At 33.9% G+C, this 25,801-nt stretch overlaps 1 protein-coding gene across 3 annotated transcripts in view; it reads left to right on the top strand.

The window, feature by feature from the left end:
* The window catches only part of gramd4a (GRAM domain containing 4a), a 76,378-nt gene extending 50,781 nt beyond the window's left edge, over positions 1–25,597 (top strand). For all 3 annotated transcript variants that reach the window (XM_088923737.1, XM_088923739.1, XM_088923738.1), the window contains 11 exons: positions 218–309; positions 1,257–1,305; positions 1,624–1,695; positions 2,246–2,289; positions 2,425–2,534; positions 6,152–6,306; positions 15,991–16,138; positions 17,249–17,342; positions 18,910–18,994; positions 19,515–19,583; positions 22,201–25,597. In XM_088923737.1, the coding sequence (XP_088779863.1) occupies positions 218–309; positions 1,257–1,305; positions 1,624–1,695; positions 2,246–2,289; positions 2,425–2,534; positions 6,152–6,306; positions 15,991–16,138; positions 17,249–17,342; positions 18,910–18,994; positions 19,515–19,583; positions 22,201–22,302 (1,020 nt within the window). In that variant the 3' untranslated portion in view covers positions 22,303–25,597. The remainder of the gene's footprint in view (positions 1–217; positions 310–1,256; positions 1,306–1,623; positions 1,696–2,245; positions 2,290–2,424; positions 2,535–6,151; positions 6,307–15,990; positions 16,139–17,248; positions 17,343–18,909; positions 18,995–19,514; positions 19,584–22,200) is intronic.
* The last annotated feature ends 204 nt before the right edge of the window (positions 25,598–25,801 follow it).

Below are 25,801 nucleotides of genomic sequence, written 5' to 3'. Positions count from 1 at the left end.
TTAGCAAAGGAAGTAAACTTTCTGTAATGTCCTTACAAAGCAATTAGATTTGTAGTCTGTTGTGTTTTTGTATTAAATTATAAATCATGTTTCTAATTAAATTATGTACTGTTGAGACAAGGGAATGTTCTTTACTATAGAACATTAATAAAGAATAATATATTGTGTATGCTCACTTTCCTTGATGCTAAATGTACTTTTTCTTTCTCTAAAAAAGATTTACATGAATGCTGCATGGCATGGCTGGGCCATACCTATGTTCCTGTTTCTAGCCATTCTGAGGTTATCCTTAAATTACCTCATTGCAAGGTAAGAGTTCTTTCAGAGATAAGAAATTGAATTGGCTTTTTGTATGTAGTGTATAACCTTAATCGAAATGGATGTTTTCCATTATGAACCCATCTAGATGTTTTGACTTATTTAAATAAAATTTAAGATTTAAGAAAATAATAAAATATATATCATTCAGAAGATTGTAGAAGTTTTAGGCCTTTATTGTTGTCATTTCAAAAAAGATGTGTCTAGTGTCTTACAGTCTGTGATGTTAGTAACTATTAAACATTTCAATCCACTGCAAAGTGTGATTTTAGTCCCTAGAATTAAAACAGTGACTGAATGGCAGAATCCTAGGTGTTCAAATTTGGATGAGGCTGCTTTTGGAAATTAGTTTCATTTTGATTAATTTAGAAATTGACTGTCAAATTAGATAGTATCAAATATTTAACAATGCCAGCTTTTAAAATGCTTTCATGTGTGGAACAATGAGTATTTGCGGTATTTTAGTATTAAAATTAAATTCTACCACCTTGCACTTCTTTTCCACTCAGTGCTGGAACAATCTTGGCCCAAACTAATATTTGTGAATTGAATTGTTTAACAATATTTGTAAACAATGAAGTCCAATTATACCCATCTGGTTCATTTAATACTTTCATAAAAGACATATAACTGCTTTCAGCAACCCAGAAAATAAATACAATATTTAAACAGATTTGCAGTCTCATAACCTAATTTTAATGCTAAATATTATAAATACATTTTGCTTTTATGGTCAGAAAAAATACACACCACCTTCTTTAATGTATTACTCTATAGGAAATATGACATAAGCTACAGCATAAAACCATTGAGAAGATTAGACTGGGATAACATTGCTATGCATACAATATGTGTATATAAGCATCTCTTGATATTTACTATCTGAGCTTATAGAATTTTGATTAAATGTATTTCAAAGCAGTTCCTGTTTTTTGCAGGGGTTGGAGGATTCAGTGGAGCATTGTGCCTGAAGTTTCAGAACCTATGGTAAAGTAAATTATTTAAAACACATAGAGAAAATGGTTACTTTTCATGTTGAATGTGCCTTCTTACAAAATGTCATTTAGTTGTACTTGAGTCTTCAGAGCATTTCTTGTTCATGTGAATGGAGCAGAAAATTTCAGGCCAAAGTTGATTTTATGCTTTTGATCCAAATATGCTCCAGATATTTGTATCGAAAGCATAAAAGCAAATGCATAGCTAATGCCAAGCATAAAACCAAATTACATGACAGTGTGATAGGGTTTTTAGTAATTCTCATGATTCTACTGAATGGCACTTTATGATTTACATTTTAATTTCTAGGAACCTCCAAAAGAAGATCTTACAGTATCAGAAAAATTTCAACTAGTCCTTGATGTTGCACAGAAGGCACAGGTAATGCACATTATTTTGTGTATCAAAAGAGATTTGTAATTATGTGGCTTCGTTTATATTTCATCCATAAAATATCTGGTTGAAGGATCTGGCACAGGTACAAATAATCTTTGTGTTCAGGCAGTATATCCTTGGAACTATAATGGTCTAAAAATTTGAAATTTTGTGACTAGTTTGGGGGCTTATACAGTAAATCAAGAATAGAAAAGCTGGGTCATTTTTTTCCATATAATTTACGCAATTTAATTGCTTAAGTATTACTTTAGGGCTTTACTTAAAGCCTTCAGAAACCACTTGGTGATGTATTTTAATACCATACCAGATGTGTTAGATAAACAAATAGTTAAGAGTATATGCATAGAATTTTGCTTCCATAAGTGTGCTATAGTGCCTTCTTGAGATGGAATTATTAGATATATTGTGTGTGTAGACAGGTGAACATGCACCTCAAATCAGATTTATAAATTGATTAGAACTAGGCTTTTTATTGCTGACATTTGCATTACTGATCACTTTTTAATAGCATAACTAAGAACTTTCTCTTACTCAGAACCTGTTTGGCAAGATGGCAGATGTCTTGGAAAAAATTAAAAAGTAAGTTGTTTGCTTACAAAACATTTCCACAGAAAATTCTGACTGCAGATGTCTTGTAAAGGAAGAAATGTCTGCACTTTTAATTCCTTATAGTCATTAAGTGTGATTTTTGTTTATTACTATTGTTGTTTGCAGTCTGTTCATGTGGGTTCAGCCAGAAATAACGCAGAAGCTTTACATAGGGCTCTGGGTGGCTTTCATTTCATCATGCTTCTTGCCCTACAAACTGATGGGCTTCATAATAGGTAAGACCTGTAACATTACTGTTGATTTTTGTTTGTTTATGTGGGATTATGTTTTGAGTCTGTTGATGCCAGGCAGTACTAGGAGGGAAGCTGTTGTGAAGACTAGCCTGTGAAGTCTAGTGTGTTCTTCTGGCGTGTTTCTGTGTTTTTTAGGAGATTCTGCTTTTTTATTCCCTCAGTCTAGATCAGTCTACAGATAATTGCAGAAGCTATTAATTAAACTGAAAAAGTATGACAGTTGATTTGCTTACAACGAGCGCTTCTTTTTTATTCTTACATTTTCATCATCAGTTTATGATGATCTCTTTCTCATTAATATATTTTACAGGAGAATGGGGTGGGACTCAATTCATAGAGAATCACATATTTAGTCATGCTAAAATGCAATTTAAATATTGAAAACATTTAATTAAATTTGTAGTTACTCAAAAGAAAAAAGTAATCCCTGAATATCCAGTTGCAAGAAAAAGTTTGTGAACCCTTTGGAATTACCTGGATTTCTGCATTAATTACTCATAAAAATGTGGTCTGATCTTCAAATAAGTCACAATAATAGATTAACACAATCTGCTTAAACTAATAACACACAAACAATTGTACTCCTTCTCGTCAATATTGAACAGATTGTTTAAATATTCAGTCTATGCTGGAAAAAGTATGTGAACCCTTGTATTTAGTAACTGATAGAACATCCTTTAGCAGCAATAACCTCTGCCAAACGTTTCCTGTAGCTGCTGATGAGACTTGCACAATGGTTAGGAGGACTTTTAGACCATTCCTCATTACAGAACTGTTTCAGTTCATTAATATTTCTGGGATTCCTTGCATGAACAGCTCTCTTTAGGTCATGCCACAGCATCTCAATTAAGGTGAGGTCTGGACTCTGACTTGGACATTCAAGAACACAAATTTCCTTCTGTTTAAGCCATTCTGTTGTTGATTTACTCCTGTGTTTCGGGTCATTGTCTTGTTACATCACCCAACTTCTATTAAGCTTCAGTTGACGGACCGCTACCCTGACATTCTCTTGTAAAATTTCTTGATACAATTTTGAATTAATTGCTCCCTCTATGATAGTAAGCTGTCCAGGCCCTGAGGCAGCAAAGCAGCCCAAAACCATGATGCTCCCTCCACCATGCTTCATGGTCGGGATGAGGTTTTGGTATTGGTGTGCAGTGCTTTTTTTCCTCCAAACATAGCATTTCTGCCAAAGAGTTCAACTTTGTCTCATCCGTCCACAGAACATTGTCCCAGAAGCATTGTGGAACATACAGGTGGTCTTGTGCAAACTTGAGATGTGCAGCAACGTTTTTTTTGGAGAGCAGTGGTTTCCTCCGTGGTGTCGTTCCATTAACACCATTCATGTTCAGTGTTTTTCTGACAAGTTCAAGATATTTCTGCAGGTTTGCCGTTACCCTAGGGTTCTTTTTCACCTCCCTCAGCATTGCACGCTGCGCTCTTGCCGTGATCTTTGCAGGACGCCCACTCCTAGGGAGTATAGCAACAGCACTGAATTTCCTCCATTTATAGACAATTTGTCTTGCTGTGGATTGATGAACATCCAGGCATTTCGAAAAATGCTTATGTAGTCTTTTCCAGCTTTATCCATATCTACAATTCTTCTTCTAAGGTCCTCTGATATTCCTTTTGATCAGGGCATGGTTCACATGAAAAGCTCTTTCTTGAGAAGAGCAGACTCTGTCAGTAACCAACCTTTGTGTGCCTTTTTTATAGGGTAGGGCACCTCCAACACACACCTCCCATCTCATCTCTTTGATTGGAACACCTGACTCCAATTAGCTTTTGAGGTTCACATTCTTTTTCCAACCTAGAAAGTTTAAATGATGTGCTCAGTACTGACAAGAAGAAGTACAATTGTTTGTGTGTTATTAGTTTAAGCAGATTATGTTTGTCTATTATTGTGACTTAGTGGAAGATCAGACCACATTTTTATGAGTAATTAATGCAGAAATCCAGGTAATTCCAAAGGGTTCACAAACTTTTTCTTGCAACTGTATCTGTAAAACATGAATATTCTTTCAAATGTTTTAGTGTGACTAAAGGAAGAAGTTCTGTGTTTAATTTACTGTATGAAAGTCTTGCTATATATTTAGATAAATTATCAACATGTGACAAACATCTGTCTGGTTATTCTACTGTGAAATCTGGACTCATCAAACCTCGAGAATTTGGAGAGATTAACAGAGGGGCTTCAGTTGCAGATGAAACAGTTGATTCATACTCCTGATGAGGGAAGTAAAGGAAAGCTACTGCTTTCACTGAAGCAGATCAGATAACTTGAAAGACAAAATGTTCTAAAATGCCTCATGTTCCACCTTGAGTGCTGAAAGTTTTAAAATTTGCAACAGCTATTGGGGAATGACAATGCATAATTGTTGTGAAACTTCAGACACAACAATGGGAGCTCTTCAGCCATGCAGGAATATGTCTTTTAAGCAAGAGTATCCGTGCCTCATAGCATGAACATTTACAATGGTTAAACGCCAATTTGCGTGTATCAAATTATTAACAGATGATCAAGAAATTTGCAGTCCTTTGATTTTTGTACTTTGTCAGATGTAATAGTCCATTTTTATCAGGTAATGGTCATATTACTGTTAATAAAAGTTTGGACTGTTTGTTTACCCAGACAGTTTTTGTTTGCATCTTACTCAAAGTCTAAAGACATAAGTGTTCACAATATTTTGTGAGCCATTTAAAGTTTCTCATATATGACTGTTCTGCTCCTTAATATGAAATAATTATTCATAATTAATCTCTGGAAGAGGTATCAGTTCAGTCTTAATACTATGAGAACCAATGCCTTCAGCAGTACAGTATATGTTCTGTTGTTTACTTCAACATTTGGTAGAATATTTTGAAAATATTTTGAAAAGCTCTAGAGAAGCAGTCATGATTAATGACATGCCACTAGGGATCACAAGAGTCAGGGAGGGCATGATGTCAGATATCAGTACAACCCATACAGCCCATGCTTTTACAATGTCAGCATAGACTCAGGTTTCAATAAGTGGTGCCTCCCAGATGTTGGCAGCATTTTTTGAAAGCTGGTGCCAAAAAGCACAGCTTGTAACTGAGGAGGGGTTAAGAAAAACAGAGTCCATACATGTGTAAAGTTTGTGTTGACCAAGGGAAATGAAAACAAGTTACAGTGATCACAATCGAATGCATTCTGAGAAAGATATTCAGGTTTTACATGGAATGTTTTGCAATCATCTAGAGATGAATCTAAGGAGAAAACTGAACAACAAAGCCAAAGTTTTTATATACTGTATACAGGCTGATCTATTTTATTTTGCTGTTCCTTTCTCTCCTTGTCTTCGTTTATGTCTGTATTGCAGATTGGCTTTTTTGTCTCTGTAGAATTACCTGTGCTGCACTGTCTTTGCAGACTTTACTGACAATTTTATTTAAAAATTGTGACAGTAATTATTCCCTGCATAATCAAATCCCTGAAGATTCAGAAGAAATGATTGATCAGATGAGCTATCCATTTAATCTGTAATTGAATACCCGGAAATTGTCACAACCTCAGTATGAAGACAATCCCTCTTAAGTCTTAACTCTAATGTATGTCTTTTTTTTTCTCTTGACAGGGGTATATGCTGGAATAAAGTTTTTCATTATAGATTTTATCTTCAAACGCTGCCCAAAACTCAGAGACAAGTATGATACCCCCTATATTATCTGGACGAGTTTACCAACAGACCCACAGCTCAAAGAAAGGACAAATGCCACAGTGTCAAGACGGGTAATCAAGATATTTTCCTGTTGTTTTTTTTTTCAGTTGAAAACATTCACCGTGTATGGCACATTTTGATCTGAAGCACACTGTCTTGTTTGCAAAATATTGTCAAGTGTTACCAGGCAATCCATGCATTATTGAATACAGAAGTGTAGGAACTATAAAAGCCAGTTAGTTTAAATCCTGACAGCATCTGATGTACAGATACTCCCCAACTTTACGTAAAAATTGGATTTTGCGTAAAAAGTTGCATGCAGCCTCAGTTGCCTTGTGTGCATTGCCTGAAATAATTTCCACTGTGTGTTTGCAGTGTTACCCTTTCAGTCATGTCTGAAAAATGTTCAAGTGATCTGAAAGGTGCCAGTGCTGTGAAAAGTGCCATACAATTACTCTGTAAGAGGTCTTTTATTATGAGTGTACACTATACTGTCATCATAGTGTTGGAATAATGTAAATTTGTATTATTGCTGTACTGCAATAATGATAGCAGTTATAAGTGTGAACGCACAATATAAGAGTGAATTATAATTTACGTAAGGTTGTACAGATCATAACCCTTATGTAAGTCACCTGTAAATAACTGTCATTTCAAGATTAATCATCCAAAATGTCTTTAATTAGCTTTTGGAGCTGAATTTTTTCTGGGTGTTGAATATTAAGATCCATTTTTGTTTGATATGTTAATGGTAATGGTAAATACATACCACAGAATGTTGGTTATAGTTACTTATTAGAAAAGTATATATTTTTACAGTTTTTCAATAATCTATCATTCACCAGTATTATAGATATGCATACTATAATGTTCCTTTACTTAGCCATAAAAAACTATGGTAACAGGTTCTACAATAAGCAGAATTATTAGATTGAGGGGTGACTGGTCAGTGAGTATCCATATTCAAAATATAAATGCATAAAAATATGAAAAACAGGTATAATATACAAACAGTACATAATAATTTATAATTAATAATAATTGCTTACACTGATATAGTGCTTTTCTGGACACTCCGCTCAAAGTGCTTTACAGATAATGGGGACTCCCCTCCACCACCACCAATGTGCAGCATTCACCTGGATGCATGATGATATAGTGCATGATGATGACCAGATGCAATTTTGTATCATAAAAAATAATTTATATTGATATCAGTGTTGACTTATTTTTTGATTCCCTTATGAATATAGTCCTTTACTGCAGACACGATATCTTTTTTATTTTTGGGGCTTTACATTAATGCAGTATATGTTTTTATTTTTCTTGTTACAAGTTTGTTTCTTTTCAGTGTTGCTTTGTGGTCTAACATGCTTCTAGAAATAGTGGCTTTCTTTTAAAATGACCTTTGCTTCACTATACATGTTGTTCTTTGTACATGTTGTCTGTAAAGGGCTTTATCATGTGACTCAGTTCTTGTTTCATTTCTTATTCTGTGGCCTAACCATGGCACTTTTTTCTTTTGTCACTGTCACATTTGTGTTCTGTTATTTCTTTTCCTGCCAGCTGTCAGGGTACGAAAAGGTAGGGACTTGAATGTGTGCGACAGTTTTCTGCTTTAAAAGTGCCTGTGTGTAAGATGAACTGACATGTCATGTGTAATAGAAATTAGAAATTCAGGTAGTGTGTAGTGTATGTTTTTATGGATCAAAATGTGTCCCATGTGTTTTCACACTGACTGTGTAAAATGTGACTTAAAACAAGTCATTGTAAAATGAACCAAAAGCAGCACAGCAGTATCCCTAAGTCTGAATCACACCCTAGGGATCGATGTGCATTTCTTTGGTGTCTTTAACCATTCATTGTTTTTATGGTGTTCCATGTGGTGACATTTTTATCCATTTTCATGAAAGTATTATTACCAGCATTCTATTCCCAGTAGAAATACAGCTATCCAACCTAACATCCATGTAAAATAGGTTGAATAAAATTGTGCCTCTGTAACTTTTATGGCTGGAATATACTAACAAAGGGTGAAATATACTGTTGCTCAGATCTTAGAATGTAATGTTTCTCCATGTTTTTATTTTCTAATCATTCATATGAAACTTCTTTTACTTTAATAATATAATTTATTAATTTGTTATTAATGTTTTTGTTTTCCTAAACCCTATCAACAGTATAACAGATTGGTGGCATTGTGGTATTTGCTCATAATACTATTTTACTCATAATAAATCTAGTAAAAAAAGCCAAATCTTTTTTACTAGATACTGTACATACAGTACTACTGTAACCGTTGTATTGTAACCAAATGCATCTGGTATCACCTCACAACAGATACTTTTCTTACACACTCTGTCTATAAGGCTGCATTAGCATTTTGTAAAGTGATGCATGTGAATTAAGGCAACACAAAACCAGGCTCACAGACTGGACTACATTTATTCAGATATTAAAATATGAAATTTCTTTGTTAATCTCTACATTTAAAAAAATAATTATTTTTGCTATTCATGGAGTAGAGCAAACAGACTCCGTCTATGCTTCTGCATCCTTGCACAAGAGCAATGGAACACATTTAAATAACATCACAAAACAGCAGTACTGTTGCGGTACTGTATATTAGAACCACCAATCAATTGAACAATATCAACACCAAGTGTTTATTCCCTGCTGAATAGAATAATTGATTAAAACAGTATTCCAAGCCCTCAAACAAACTTTCTACAAATAATTACACCATCAATTTGTATCACACATCACATTTACACATACAGTGGGTATAGAAAGTCACCATCCCCTTTCAAAATGTTCACCTTTTGTTGCCCTAAAGCTCAAAAATAAGAAAATAAAATCTGACTTTTTCCAGTTTTATTTACAAATTGTACCTTGCAACATCCAAGTGAAAAAAGAAAGCAAAATTTCTGAAAAAAGAAAAAACAAGAGTAACTGGGTTGGATTAGAGAATTCCCCCCTGAGTTAATACTTGGTGGAAGCACCTTTTGCTTGAATTACAGCCTTGAGTCTGTTTGGATACATCGCTACCAACTTTGCACACCTAGAGGGAGGAATATTTGCCCATTCCTCCTTACAGAATTGTTCAAGCTCAGTCAAACTGCGTGGTGACTGTTGATGGACTGCCCTCTTCAAGTCATTCCAAAGATTTCCAATGGGATTTAGGTTGGGGCTCTGACTAGGCCACTCAAGGACATTCACCTTCCTGTTCTTAAGCCACTGTACGGTTGCCTTGGTGGTGTGCTTTGGGTCATTGTCATGTTGAAAGGTGAAGCATCTTCCCATTTTCATCTTCCTGGCTGAGGGCTGCAGGTTTTCTTCAAGAATTTGCCTGTATTTTGCACCATCCATCTTCCCTTCTATCCTGACAAGTGCCCTAGTCCCAGCTGAAGTGAAATACCCCCACAACAGGATGCTGCCATCACTGTGCTTTACTGTAGGAAGGGTGTTCTTTGGATGTATTGGGTTTTCGCCAGACTTACTGTTTTGCATTCCGGCCAAAAAGTTCGATATTGGTCTCATCTGACCACAGCACCTTTAAGCAAAACATAAACGAGATTTGATGTTGCTTTTTTCTTGCCACCCTCCCATACAGGCCAGATTTGTGGAACGTTTGTGATAGTGTTGTCACATGCACACAATAACCAGTTGTTGCCATAAAGGCCTGTAGCTCATTCAAAGTTGCCATCGGCATCTTGGTAGCCACTCTGATCAGTCTCCTTCTTGCTCGGTCATCCAGTTTGGAGGGACAGCCTGATCTAGGCAAGGTCTGGGTGGTGCCATACGCCTTCCACTTCTTAATGATAGTCTTGACTGTGCTTCATGGTATACTTAAAGCCTTTGAAATCTTTTTATACCCATCTCCTGACTTGTGCCTTTCCACAACTTTATCTTGAAGTTCTTTTGAATGCGCCTTAGTGGATTATTTACTTTGAACTGCACTTCCAAACAGTGGAATCCTCTAGAAACAGCTGCTTTTATTCTGAGCTAATCAAAATCACCACAATTGATCACAGGTGGGAGCCAATTAGTTTGTTGTGTGATGTGTAAGGTGATTGGTTATACCTGAGCAAGTTTACAAATGCAGTTACTGTATAAGGGGAGTGTTCACTTATCCAAATAAGGTATTTTACTGTTGTAATATTAATTATTTTTCAGAATGTTTTATAATTTGATTTTCACTTGGATAAGATAAGGTATACTGTGTGTAAATAAAAATGGAACAAGGCTAATTTAATTTGTTTTTATTTTCAGAGTGTCATACAACAAAAGGTACAAATTCTGAAAGGGGGTGGTGACTCTGTACCCACTGTGTCAGTTACTTTGGTAACAAAAGTTTTGTCTAGCTCATCTAGCATAAATCCTAATAAATTAAACAGTTTAAATTGGAAAGATATAATTCGATTGAAGATAACAGAAAAATCCTAAATGTTTTAGCCACAATCCTCACCAGGACAAGCAGCCTGAAAATGGATTAATGCACAGTGTCAAAATACTCTGGATTCTCCGCTTACAAAATAACACAAAAGGGAGAGAGGATATTGAAAGTTGATTTTAAAAACACTGATCAGCTCGTATTTTAAATAAGACAGTCAAGGGTTATGTCTCATCAGAGTCTGAGAAACTATTGTAATGTAAAGCATTAGTTGGCATTCCGTGATTTCAGTTGTTTTCGTCAGGTAATTGCCCACATTTAAATTGCAATCATTTCAATAATACAATCCTCACATGTACACAACTTAGGTACTAAAAAAACCTATAAACAGGAAGATTACATGCTAGTTAGGGTCATTAAAATGTTGAAGTTGCCAGGTAAATTAGTTTATGTGGGTACAAAAATGATAAAGATGGGTATTAGTGAACTCAAAAGTAATATCAATTATCTTGTGGCTAGACATTTTTCATTATTTAACCATCTGTTTTCTAGTATTTATGAGGTTTATTTCTACAAATACTAGCACCATCAGTTTGTATCGCACATCACGTTTACACATACCAATTACATTGGTAACGAAAGATTTGTCTAACATGTCTAGTATAAATCCTTATAAATTATCCAGTATACAGGTATATGATATCCCATATTTATGAGGTTTGTTGGTGTTCAAATAATTGACAGTCAGAAAAGTTCACATCCATGACCAGTTTGGAAATTTTACAGTGCTGATTTACCATTATTGTAAAGTATTACAAATTATTAAAGTATACATTTCAAAATGAAACACTGTATTTAATAAATAAATGAATTCTAATAAATCCCCCCAAATGAGAACTTGTTTGAACATAAATATATTTAATGGCACTATAGCCAAATACAAAACCTGTTCATGAAGCCTATATGAGCAATTGCAAAAATGGTTGAAATGAATTACAAATTATACAATGCTGTTTAATTAATCAAACAATGATGTGGTTTACTGTCAAGCCTTATGATATATTTTTGTTTGTGCTTCTTGGTAGTTAATGTCCAGTCTACAACAAAATCCATACAGATTGAACAAAGAGAAAGCAATAACATCCTAGATGGTATTTTGAGCAAATACAACATTTTAAATATTGAACATAATCCAAGAATATTCTGAGTAATAGGAATTTGTAGTGGTTGTCAAACAAGTTACCCTGCATTTATATTGTTCAGGACTTGGTGATGTTAAGGAGTGAAGTCATGGTATTTATGAGCTGCAGTCATCATGCAGAAAATACCCTAATGTCTACGAACCTAAACTTTGACATCGGTTTTCTGATCATTTTTCTTTTTACGGCTTGAAATCACATTTTACTAAGTGTGTTGGGTAACCTTAATGTGTAACCTTAAAGTATCTGGTTTCAATTTTTATTGTAGCAGATATTATCAAGAGCATGCAGAGCAGGTTTGGGTGGGGAAGCTTCATCGGCATGCGAGCTGCAAAAGAACAGGTTAATTCCATGCTAAAAAGTAGAAAGAAAAGACAGTGTTTTTCTAGGTTTTGTTTCACAGCCAAAATGTTGTTGTTAATTAATTCCTTACACTTATATAGCATTTTTCTGGACACTCCACTCAAAGCAATTTAGAGGTAATAGGGACTCCCCTCCACCACCACTTATGTGCCGCATTCTACCTGGATGATGCGACGGCAGCCATAGTGCGCCAGAACGCTCACCACACATCAGCTATTAGTGGGGAGGAGAACAGAGTGATGAAGCCAGTTCATAGATGGGGATTATTAGGAGGCCATGATCGGTAAAGGCCAATGAGAAATTTGACCAGGACGCTGGGATAAAACTACTACTCTTTTTGAGAAACACCCTGGGATTTTTGATGACCACAAAGAGTCAGCACTTCGGTTTTACGTTTCATCCAAAGGACCTTACCTTTTTACAATATAATGTCCCTGCCACAGGGGGAGTGCACCCTGCTGGCCCCTCGAATACCTCTTTCAGCAGCAGCCTTAGTTTTTTCTAAGGTTCAACTCAGTTGTAAGTTGCAGCGCGATATGGCTGCTGGCAGTTATTATGTTTTCTTTTTACTTTTCAGTGTGGAATTTACCTCTGCTTGTTCCTTTATAACCAGGATTCTTTTTTGTCTTTACTGCCAAACTGTAACCAGGGGGTCTTGTTGAAATCAGAGGAATTAACTACTATGATAGCATTACTTTATCCTTCGTAACTCAAAAATAATTAAGTAAACTGGAACCTGACAAATACTATAATTACCATATCTTATTTGTTCAGTGCAAGGAAGTTCATTGTTATCATCTCCTCTTGGAGTGAGGAATGGAGCTTTTGAGGAGGTGAGAGGTTATTGTGGTGTAGCTTTTGTAAAAATGTCATGAGAATGGTGTACTGTAGAGAATTAGGGCTTATATATATAAGCCTTAAGTCTTTTTTTAAGATATTATCTGTGCACCACAAGTGCAAGTACAGCATTATATAAACAGGATGTGCTCAGTGGTTTGGTCTTCAAGGTCATTTTGCAGAAACGTTTGGAAAACTAAAAGGTTAATAGTTTTGTTAATGCATTCTAAACTAAATTGTTTGTAATGAGACCTTTGTGAACATGTACAGGAAAGGTCTATGCGTTCACAGTTGTCAGCTTTTGGGAATCACATGTGACTACTAATGAATTCAACAAAGATGCATTATAGTTCAGCGTACAATAATATAGATATATATTAAAATGTTTAAGTACAAGATTTAACACGTCCATGACAATGGATGGCATGTCATATTTAACTTCTTAAGGGATTAAAAGTTGTTAATTTATGGAAGAGCATTGTTGTCACCAAGAAAAAAAATGTTTAACATGTATCACTTAATTACATAATGATTATCGTATGGATTTATATGACATTATTACATAATAGTTGGAGGTAAAGTGCCACATCCAGTAATAGTGATTTCTTTGATAGAGCCTTTCTTGTTTATGGACGTTTGAGTGTCCGTATGCTTTTAATGGTTCTGTTGCTATACATTTAAACATGCAAGATTTCCTCATGGGTAAATCCCAGTTGAATTTACTAATTCAGCAGCTTTGGACATCCTCACAAACACTAAAGTGAAAGGACTAGTTGAGCTGTATCAGTATCGTCATAGTTGAGCTGTATGGTGGTGTGATTGCAAAATGTAATGTAGTTTCTTCATAAAATCAAATTATAATCACATAATAATGTCGTAAAGTTCAGGTAAACACGTAATAATCATAATGTTATTAGGTGACGTTATTTTTTTTTTCTTGGTGGCAGTGGTGCGCAAGCATATTAGTCACACCAATTAAAGGACTGACACATTCTCTATATAGCCCTGTTTAGTTATTCTCATGCTGAGTAATGTGAACTTTATTCCAAAGTAACCCCTTTCCACTACTGTACTCAGGTCTCCTTTCTCTTTCTACTGTACTTTAATTGAAATAAATTCAAGCCAAATTCTGGTATGTTGAGAAGCTATGTTATCTGTCTTCTTCTGAAACATCAGAGATGTATTTATCTGAATAATTAAATAATCATTTTAATAATCTTTATTAGATGTCAGTTTATCTCCTAAACCATTTTATTTTCCGTGTGTAACTACAGTAGCTAATGATATCATCCTTAACTGACTAAATTAAAAATGCTTTAAGAACGACTTTTGTTGTAACTCTCCTGAAGATACAGTCATTTTTCAGCCTTTTCAACTGATACAGTAGACTTAAAACACTTAGTATGATGAGTAATATAATGAGAAAGATTCTTAAATTTTAAAAGACAAAAGAGAATATTCGAGCTAAGAGATCTTTAAAATCTTTATTTTCATTATTAAGATGGTGAAACATGAATAAAGTCAAATGACTAATTTGACATGTTGTTTTGATGTTGCATGTCTTCTGAAAACAAACTGTGATGTCACATTGTGACTCCAAAGGCACATGCTCCTGTAGCCATATTCAGTAATAATTAGCATTAATGGAAGTTTTTGCCCCAGGGTCTCAGCACTTTTTCTGACACTTTCTTAAGTACAAAATATTAGGTGTTTAGTTTTAATGTGTTAGTCTAACCTATGTTGTTTTAGAATGTTAAGATACAAAAAGTTCTGATAACATTAACAGTACAACTTTACACAACAGATTGGTGTTCCCAAGTGCTATATACCATCTTTTCTTCAGCATGGACCCTTTGTTGGAAAATGTTTGCACTGGTTTGATTCTGTTTGGCAGGCTTTGCGGATGGCTTTTATTTGACAGCAAATGGTTCAAACATAAAACTTGTATGAACACAAACGTGCAATGTAAATACATTTGTTGTTAGATCTGTTACTTTGGTTCATTGACAGATTAAGATTACCAGTCAACAAAAACTACAAGAGCATGACGCGATATTTCACACCAGCCCTTTTTGAACTCTATGACATCTCTGGACTCTGAAATGGGAAAAACAGCAAATGTAATGTTTGCCAAAGAGGAAAAAGTTTCTTCATATTTTTAAACCGTTTTCAAAGATTTTGTCCCAAGACACATTTTCTTTCTGCTGTTTACATTCTGTTCCTAATATAAGATGTTGTTTTTGTTCTTAGTAAATAGTAGGAAAGGGTTCTGTTTCTTCAAATACATTTATTATTTGACATCATTTTTTGTTTTTGTGTGCCTTAAGATGTCATTTTAAGTAATATCACATAACCCTTTGTACCTACTTTTCCCATCATATACTCTCAAAGGGTTATGAGATACAGAATCATTTTTAATAACCGTCATGCTCTTGGCATTACTGATTTTTGTTGAGACTAACTTTGAAGTCACAATTTGAAGTGTTTGAAATACATTTCTAAATCTATTATTCTAATTGATCATAATACAGAAAAAAAGAATACTCTCTAACTTTGTTGAAATGCTACATACGTAAATGAGCTGAATACAAACTTGTATTGCAAGTTTGCATTGTGCTTTGCATGAAATTAAAAACTAGTGGCAATGCATATTCTCAGAGACAAAAAAAAGAATCAAAGTATTTGCATAGCCTCTGTGCCAATTTAAAAGGTTCTGTTTAGAAAGAAATGATCTATCAACAATTCTCTCTGCAACAAGGGATTGTGTTCACATGTCTGCTGTTTCATTTAAAAAATATTTGGCTTTTAAATCATTTAAAAACGTTTAGCTTTCTAGGTAATAATAAGTGAGTTTACCAGAAAAATTAACCATTTCTTCTGTTGCATCGACCCACTACTGTGTGGCTTTTTAATTGTTTTTTTCATTTGCTAATTAGAATTCCTGGCTCTCTTTTGTTTTATAGGTTCAACCAGTTGCATCCAGAAGCAGTCTGGGAACCAATGCACCATGTGGGATCAATCGAGAAGAAGAAGGTGGGCGATCACACAGCACCAAAAAAGGCGCATTCCATGAAATCTTTAATTTAGCAGACACAGAACGCCCTCTGCCTGGTATGTAACTAATAAGAAAGTTTTACTTAATCTCTCCTCTTATTTTCCCTTTCTTGTCTCATCACTCCATCAAACCTTATCGTCCTGAGACTGCAGCAGAATGTTGTGGACATGCAGTTGGGAAGGAATAGAAACACAGCAAATAATTTCTTAAATTTCAGTAACATGTTGGGAGAAACATTAAAATAGTCTTTCATTTGTCATCCCTTTATCAGAATTTTGGATATTTTGCCTGCTGACCTAATAATTTTTGACTGTATTAAAAATGTCAAAAAAGATTAATTGATGGGCTTAATCCATTAAATATTATGTGTTTCTCATTGAAGTTCATTATTCTTTATTCAGTTCAATTCAGAGTACTTTGATCATCTCCAAAGGACAATTTATGAGGTGGTAATCTAATTTAAAACATGTTAAATGATTTATCTCATATTTTATTTAAATCTGTGGTATGAGTAACTTAATTGAATTTTATTAACAGCTCAATTTGAATTTCACACACCTTGTTTTGTTTTACATTTGTTTCTCTGATGTTAGGACAAAGGAATAAAAGTTATAGTTTTTCCATAGCTATGAACATCTAGCATTCTACACTGACCCTTGGCTCATTGATTCCTAAAACTAAATTACTACAATATAGTGATTCTAAAAATAGTCTTTCACAGATAATCCATGCTGTTTCCACATTATGTGATTGTGTCACACACAGTTCTCTTTTAAAACATTGCCATAACTGCGTGGTGAAACCAGTCTCTGTGTACTTGTGGTCATTTTCTCAGTAGCTGCTCAAATTAGCTCTCGTAGTCCCCAACCAATGTGTGGATAATATTTGTTTTATTTTGCTCTGTAAACATTTTGTTTAACTTTCTATCCTGTTGTCTCCTTTCATTATTAATTGACAATTAAATTCAGCACTGTTCCCAAAATTGGTCATAACTGTAACATGTTTGCATAATAGTGTATTTCTATCTTTCAGATGTGTTACAAACCATTAATTCGTCTAAATATGGGATTGCATTAGATTATCTGTAATATTAAAGAAAATTACCATACTTTAATATAATGTAGTTTTCCTATAATAAAGTCAGTATTTTGTTTTATATTTGAAAGCCTGTGAAAATGGTTGGCGGTGCTGCTTGATAAACAGAGACAGGAAGATGCCCACTGACTATATTCGGAATGGAGTGCTGTATGTAACAGAAAAGTAAGTAAAATTTCTATACAATTAGTACATTTTAGAATTAAATCTGTAAATGATTGGCTTTTTCTGAGTGACCAGACTATACATAGCTAATCTAGGACGATAATCTCCACATAGCCATTATTGTATTGTTAATAAATTTTAACAACAATAAATTTGGCTTTTACATAAAGGATTGTTAATTCATCACCAATTTGGATTCCTTTTAACACTACTTTTGTGGATTCCCATTGATGCTTCTTGTTCTTTGTTATTACCACCCTGTTTCACTAAGACTCCTGCTTTTCTACCCTGTAAGAGTAAGAGTGTAGTCACACTACATTTGAAAGGTCAGCTGCTGGTATCTTCAGATCCTGACTCAGTAGTCACACTCCAGACACTCAGGGCTCAAATAGCTGCATTTCAGAGTGGGGAGAGTCAGTGACGGAAAACACACAGTACTGTATATCATTTATAGAAAGGTTTTTAAATACATGAACCCTTGCCAGTGGGGAACTACAGCTAAGCTGTCCCAGTAAAGTTAAGTCACAAATGCCTAGAGGGAATGTTAAAGAAATAATTCCTCCTTTTATTTTGTGTTATCTTGTTAGTGGTGTCATTATATTATTTGTAAAGGAACATTATAATCTCAAAAGTAACAGTAAAGAAATTATTTGATACAGTAGTAAGCAGACTGCCACACAAAAACCTCATGCACCCTATTACATAGCAAACAAAGGTACAATGTGAGATACACTATTGGGCAACTGCAGCAGACCAGGTCTAGGAATACAGTTTGCTTGAACAGGAATCATGCTGCAGAAAAAAGGAGTTTGAACTGGTGATGACATTTCATAGGCTGGAAAGCTTATGGTTTTGCAGTGAGATGGAAATGGTTGAGGTTTTAAGCTAGAGATCTTAAGGTGGTTAGAGATTGTGCTGCCATGCTGTTCAAAAGTACTGTAGCTCGTTCTGACTGGACATGAGATTTAGGTGGTACAGAGTGATGGAAAGAGCAGTCCACAAAGGCAGGACTCTTGGATTGTTTGTGAGCAGAGACATTCAATTAAAAGTCCAAAGTAGAATTACCGTAATGTCCATTGTTAAATTCTGTTCTGTATTGTTTATAATTTACAGTATTATACTCTTAATATTTAAGGAATGCAATAATACATTTTCATAGCGATTAGTATTAAAACTAAATTATGTTTATTGCTTATATGTACTCTTGTAGTTCCTTTACTGTATACTGTATATGCAGTTATGTTTACATTGTTATGCATTCTCCATATTGAATTTGTTGTATTTTTAAGAAACCTGGTGTTTTTGACCTGTTTATTATTGATCTAAGGTATTATGTATACTTATTTCTTTATGGAGTTTAATTTTTGTATTCATTTAATATTCACATTGCATGCTTTCTGCATCAGAATAAATGTTGAATAAATCCTAGGTCTGATTGATGATTTCATGGGCAGCAATCAGGAGTATCTTTTTGCCTTTTGGTCTTAATGTCAAAAGAACATTTTTGTGCAATATCCCCCATTTTACATACTTCCTTTGATTATTGTTTGATTTTCTTTTTCTCTAGTTATCTCTGTTTTGAAAGCTCCAAGTCAGGTTCATCTAAGAAAAATAAGGTGATAAAACTAAATGACATAACAGATATTCAAAAGGTACATTTAAGCTTCTTTTTGCATTTTATACATTATATATGGATGTTGTCTGTAGTGTTTTTAATTTATAATAGCATTTTCCACCTATTTGTATAGTGAAAAAAAGAAACAATTTTATGTAATATTTAACTTTTTCTAAAGGACAATTTTTGTAAATTAAATTACATGGGATTAAGAATTTTAAAGTATTAATATTGTCATGATTTTTTTAAAACAGCCAATTTACAAAGATCTGTTATTTGTTTTGTTACTTGAGAAAGTAGTGACTATTTTTAGACCTTGAACCTAATTTTGTCCATTAATCAATGGACATATTTATTATTGAAAATATTTGAGTGATGGGTAAGATGTAAGGACTGATAATGATGTGTTTTCATCTGAATACAAAAACGCTGAAAGAAAATAAGTTTAAATAAATAAGGACTACCGGTCATGAAACATCAGATAATGACACATTATCAGTCATACTTTGAAAACATTTTTGTCTATTTTTCAAATTGCATTCTTTTTTTCATTCTAGTACAAAGTGCTGTCTGTTTTGCCAGGATCAGGAATGGGTATTTCAATAGCAACACCATCCACACAGAAGGTAACTGCTTCATACACTTATCCTACCCATGTTTATTGATTTTCATTTGTAATTACTTTTCAGAAGCTTTGTGCATTTATTTTTTACTTGGTGGTTGTGTACTACAATGTGTAAATAAGGTAATATAAATTCTGATTTATTGTGCCATGATTTCAGACATCAAGTGTTAGATTGATAAGGGACTATGTATGATAATATTGGTCACATTTTGTTACTCTAATAAAATAATGTGCAAAATAATTGTCTCTGAAGTTAAAAACGCCAAGCAGATAATGGATCTGTTTTATAAATATATAGTTTTAACGATAATATGTAATGTAATAAGTAGTTTTAAGCAAAAATGTTCCCTACTTGTGACAATATTTATAGAAAAACAAGTAAAATAGCATACAGTTCACTTTTCAAAGGAATAAATAGATGTTAATTCCATGCTGAAAAGAAAAAAAACATTTTGGCTGTTCAGCCTTCTTCATGTGCAGGGGTACTGAGACAGAAAGCAGAAATTACACAAGCTAGGTGAATACCATTTTCTGTTGGCATAAGAATTTATTTGCCAGATAGCATGTAATATAGACAATAATTTAATTTTGTTTCTAGAGAATAAATATTTACATTGCACTGTAAGGTTAGTGAAGGTGTAAGGGAGGTGTGTGTACTGCCCAGACATAATCACAAAGGCTGAAAGAGGTGGTAATTTTAGCAGGAATGTTTGATATAATTAAAGCAGCTGTAAATGACAAAGCTGTAAAAAACATATTTTCCACACCATGTGTACAACCTATTTAATACTTAATAAAGGAAATGGTCTAGTGATATGCTTTGCTAACATGTGGAGCATCCTGGAGATACCCTAAAGGTCACGTGACAACACATTTTTAGATTTTAAAATATTTTTTGATTTCCACACCTCTCCTCCAGTTTCCTTTCATTTAGACACTCACACCTGCTCTGTGTCCATTTTCAAATACTTTGTTCTTTGTCCTTTTGTGCTTTTATATCCCTGCTACCTTTCTCACTCTCTCTCACTCCTGAAGAAGCTTCATTAGTTGAAACATTGTATTATATCTTTCTACTTTTCAATGTGGGATTAACCTGTAATCGTTTGAAGTAATTATCTTATCACTTCTTTTACATGTAATGTTATGGAAACGATTATTAAAACTAAACTGTACAATCACCATAATGTAAATAACATCCTAGGGAATAGTCAACATGGATTTAGCCTAGCCATCCTGTTGGAGTTATTGGTACAGGCATCAACAGTAATGGACACTCATTCAACATTTGATATGGTGTGTTTAAATTTACAGAAGGCTTTTTATGAAATTCCTCATAAAAGATTATCAAATTACACATCTGGCATTTGGGGAAATGTGTGTTTGAACTAAGAATTAGTTAACAGAAAATAGTAAAAATAAGGAACTTTTACTGGGGTGATGCAATTAGTGGAGTACCACAGGGATCTGTACTAGAGACACTGCTCTCCTGTTTTTCAATCAGTGATCCAGATTAGCAAACACTATAGAAGCAGCAAGTAAAATTCAAAACAAATTAGATAAAATAGCAAACTGGGCAAACACCTGACAGATGTTATTAAATGTAAACAAATGTAAAGCTTTTGTACGGGAATAGTAAAAAAAAACCTACGTAAATACAAAACGGGGAGCACTGAGTTAAAAGTGGTGAACTAATGAATATGAATGTTGTGTTTATGTTGGCAAATACTCTATATCTTCTAGATAACTTAGGAAAATAATGATATAGCTAAACAGAATAGTAGAATGCATATTCAAAAGTGTAGAATTAAATTGAAGAGATGTACAAATGTACGAGTAAGGCCTTATTTAGAATATTGTGCACAGCTATGTTCACCACATTATAGAAAAGATATACCTGCTCTGAAATCACTCCAGAAAAGAACAACCGGATGCTTTTTGGGTTTAAGAGCATGCCCTGCATTGACGGGCTGAAGGAATTGAACTTGAACAGAGAAGACTACAAAGAAATCTGACACAAGTATTTAGATTACTCACAGGATTAACAAAGTCAAAGCTGAGGACATCTTCAGAAAAAAAAAAACCATGAAGCTCAACCGGGGACTATTTATGTTTACAAGGAAGAGAAGTGATGCTAGTACGTGATTCAGTTTGCATATTATTTAATCTGGATACTTCCACTTTTACCATTAATCTCTGACAGTGGAAAACCATATGAAAGTAGTATTAAAATTGAGAACAGGAAGCACCTCTGCTTTTTTCAAGAAACAGCTGGATTAGTTCTATTAGATACTAGCTACCAAACTGGCTAGAAGGGTTTTATAGCCTTCTCTCATTTGCAACCATTCATATACTCTTATGAAATATGAGGTAAAGGGGTGGGTAAGGAGGACAAAAAGAAAATATGAGAATGAGTAAAATAACATTTAAAAGACTCCACAATTGATAAGTATTTTTCAGCTTCTACTTATTAAAAACAGTTCTTTTCATTCAGCGTGAAATTAACCTGTACAAACGAATAGGATTTTTTTGTTAAGCAGTTGCATGTGAAAAAATAAATAAAAATAAAAATATCAAATAAAAAAATGTGACTAATCCTTTCTTTTCTCATTTTCCTGTAGCCACTCGTGTTTGGTGCCATGATTCACAGAGATGAGGCCTTTGAGACAATTTTCACCCAGTACATGAAAATAATGTCATCAGCATCCAACAATGAAACCTAGCAGCCTGAGTGCAGAACATACTAATTTCCTCTGTGATTGTGGGAGGGGGCAGGATCTCCTTTGCCTGCTTTGCAATACTTTTTTTTCAGGTTGTGGAGATTTGTATTGTACAGATTGTGTATTTTGTACTTGCCTGTTTAATTTCTTCATTTTTAATTAACTGTAATTATCACTGCAAGCCTTGCACAGGAAGCACTTTTAGCATTTGTTTACAAGTGCTTTGAAAGTGTGAGAAAATAGAATTTAGGATTCACTTGGGCAAGACAAATTATAGCCTTTTTAAACTTGCATTTAAAATTGCAGTTTATCAGCCATGTATATTTTGGAAACACTTTTGTTTGGGAACCTGGTATAGTTGGATACGAACAACAGATCGGCTTGTGTGAACCCAGTCATTTTAAAAAATGTGAAATATTTATTACTTTTTCTTTTTGTATTAAAACATTTCACTCCATGATTATTGGAATGCCTTCTTTAATACCAAAAGATGAAAACATACCAATTGAAATGCTGATGATAATTCACAGCTTATTTTTGTAGAATTGTTCCAGTGGATCCTACTAATATTATTCAAATTATTTAACTGGACACTTGAACCAAAGCAAATTTATTATAAACAACCAATTTTCATTTTATTGCACTATTAAATGCCTAGAAATAGCTAGTTATTACGAATGAATCTTCATATATATATATTCCACTTTCTTAGCATGAATATATTACAATGGCACATTATTACTGATATTGTATAACTGATTTGTAGCACAATTCTTAAAATGTTTATACAATGTAATGATTTATGGAAAATTCCTAAACTAAAGTGTTACCAATATTTTATGGCTGAAAGGTCCATAAACTGACAATGCCTGTTGAATACAAAGTATTTCAGATTGGTCCAACAATGTTTCAGAGTGCTTGCTTGATGAAATTAATTAGTCATCTTGACATTTCTTTCATTGGGTGATTCTGTTTTCATCACACAATTCATACAAATAGCCAAAACTAAAGCAAAAATATTTGGTCATTTATATTATAACTGTCATTCAGTAGGTTGGAGGTGTCTGTTAATCTACAATTACATTACATATACAGTTCAAAATACGCTTTACTAGATTAGACCTTTCTGTTTAGTCAGGGTTTTACAGTACAGTAAGACAGAAGCAGAAACTGCACACTCTGCAGTGCAACTACTGTATATGCCTTGTAGCATCTCTGTTTTAGAAGAGGTCCTTTAAGGTCATTTAAAAAGGTTCCCACTTTAAATTAGATCATACATATAATAAATGCCACAGCTAGAATATCAAAATGAGAAATACTTTTATAGTACAACATTTCCTTGCACTACCACTATACTTGCTAACCTCTTGCACTGTACATAATGCCCATTAAATAAATTCATCATAGTGTCCCTTACAAACGTCAGAGGAAAAAGGTTTGACTTCATTTATGGGCAGTTACTGCTATTGCCATTCTGTATTAAAGCTGGTCTTGCACTTTGTTTTAAAAGGCAGTTGTATTAATGGGTAGGTACTGTTGCACAGGTAACCACACTATTGACAGTTTCACATTGTCATTTACTGTATGTTTTGCTCAGTAGCTCAGGTGGTGGTTATTAAGAATACCTTGGAAGAGCTGTCATGAAAAGAAAAACAATACGGGAACTCTCTTAAACAGTGATCAGATTCTTAGTGGTCCTGTATTCAGAATTGTGTGTTGAAAGCGTTTTTCCTTTTTTTGCATCAAGAACAGGCCAGTTCAGTTCAGCAGTGCTTCACATATGAGTACTCTTTTAGAGTTTCATATAAGTTATGATCGTGCCATTTGCTTGTTTTCAGATTTTCAGTTTCAGAATTCCAATCACATTTGTATATATTACCAAAACAGCAAGTACATAAGTGACTTTTCAACTTTTCAACTTTTTAACTTTTCAATGTATTCCCATTTTACTGGAGGTCTTGCTAGCATACATCAAGGTGCTCTTCGATTTTTCTTGACTTGCATTTGTGTGTCTCTGCAAAGGGAGTGAACACGGTAGCAGGAAGCATTGTCACATTCTAAACAATATGCCAAGTTTCGTTAGATCACCTTGCAAAAAATGTATGTTGTGGTTTATTTACAAAAGCAAAAAGAAAAGATACTTATTAATGTGTTTATTCAAATCTGTAGATCCTAGGAAACAAGACCTGTAGTCTACATAAGGCTGTTCTGTTTAATGCTCATACCCAAAACCACTTAGTTGATACCACTAACCTTGAAACTGCCTTTGTATTCCCAGAATGCAAGCAGTGTAGAAGACCATACTAAAGAAGCACAGAATGTATTTTAAAAGGTATAGTTTTGCCAAATGCTAATTCTCATCTTTAGGTTACAGCTTGATTATGTTCTGCCTAAACTTAAATGTTTACAGAAGGTTTGTTTAAGCTCCACTGTTTGCAGCTTCTGTTACAGAAGTAAAGCTAGTTTGAATCCCATGAGTGGAACGGGGCATGATAACTGGCTATATATCTTTTTCTACTGAAACATCAGTGTGAACGTCAGTGTCCTTTCTGAATGGTCATAGACAATTCACAGGCCAATTTAAAAAAAACATGTACAATACATGAACAGTATAAATGAAAATGGTTTTATGTAATTAAATATTTGCTTTTCTGACGTTTGTTTAATTCAGTCAAAGGTTCCTAACAGTACTGTGTACAGACACTAAGAAGACAGAATACATTATTAAAGGTATTAAGCCATACAAGTCTGATAGTAGAACAGAATACGTGTAAGGCGATCTTGCATTATTTAAGGTTAAACTGAACTTTATATACTATATACTGAACTTTAATAATTGAATTGAAACACAGATAATGTCATGTGACATGAACACTTTCTTCTGCCGTTATGTTTTAAAACTCAAGATTTCTTGTTTTAACGAGACTGCAGTTCTGTTTTTTTTAGGAAAAAAAGATTGCCATGACCATCCAGAAAGGTGCACAATATTGTTTTATAAATATGTGTAGTTCTTGGTGTTAACAAAGTATTAGTTCTATATGTGTGTAAATGTTGGCTATTTTCGTAATATTCCTGATCAGTATGAAAAATGAAAGATGACATTTCTTGAAGTCAATTTAAAAAGAGTTGTGAATACTTATTTGTAATCCATGTTGCCGGTGTCTGGAGACAAATGATGAAGCAGGAATTTATAAGAAATGTACAAAATTTCCCTGTAAAGTTTTTAAAGAGAATGATGTCTATTGTAAAAACTGTGTTGTACATTTTTTTAATTTAAGTAAATGAATTTAAACTACTAGTTGGTTGATTTCTTTTTTACTTGCTTCATACATTGTATATATTTTGGATTATAATTTCTTTATAGAATATTGAAATGTGAAACAGAAAAATGTATTTCATAGCCTGCTGCGATGATGCCTGGCAGGTCGATGAGAAGCAACCCTGAAGCTAGATTTTCCACAAATCTTTTCTGCACAGCAGTTTCATTAAATCGAGAGATATT

Source organism: Atractosteus spatula, chromosome 8, assembly GCF_055471065.1.
Source record: "Atractosteus spatula isolate fAtrSpa1 chromosome 8, fAtrSpa1.hap1, whole genome shotgun sequence".
Taxonomy (NCBI): domain Eukaryota; kingdom Metazoa; phylum Chordata; class Actinopteri; order Semionotiformes; family Lepisosteidae; genus Atractosteus; species Atractosteus spatula.
The sequence above is the reverse complement of the archived record's forward strand: the minus strand, read 5'-3'. Positions and strand labels throughout refer to the sequence as shown.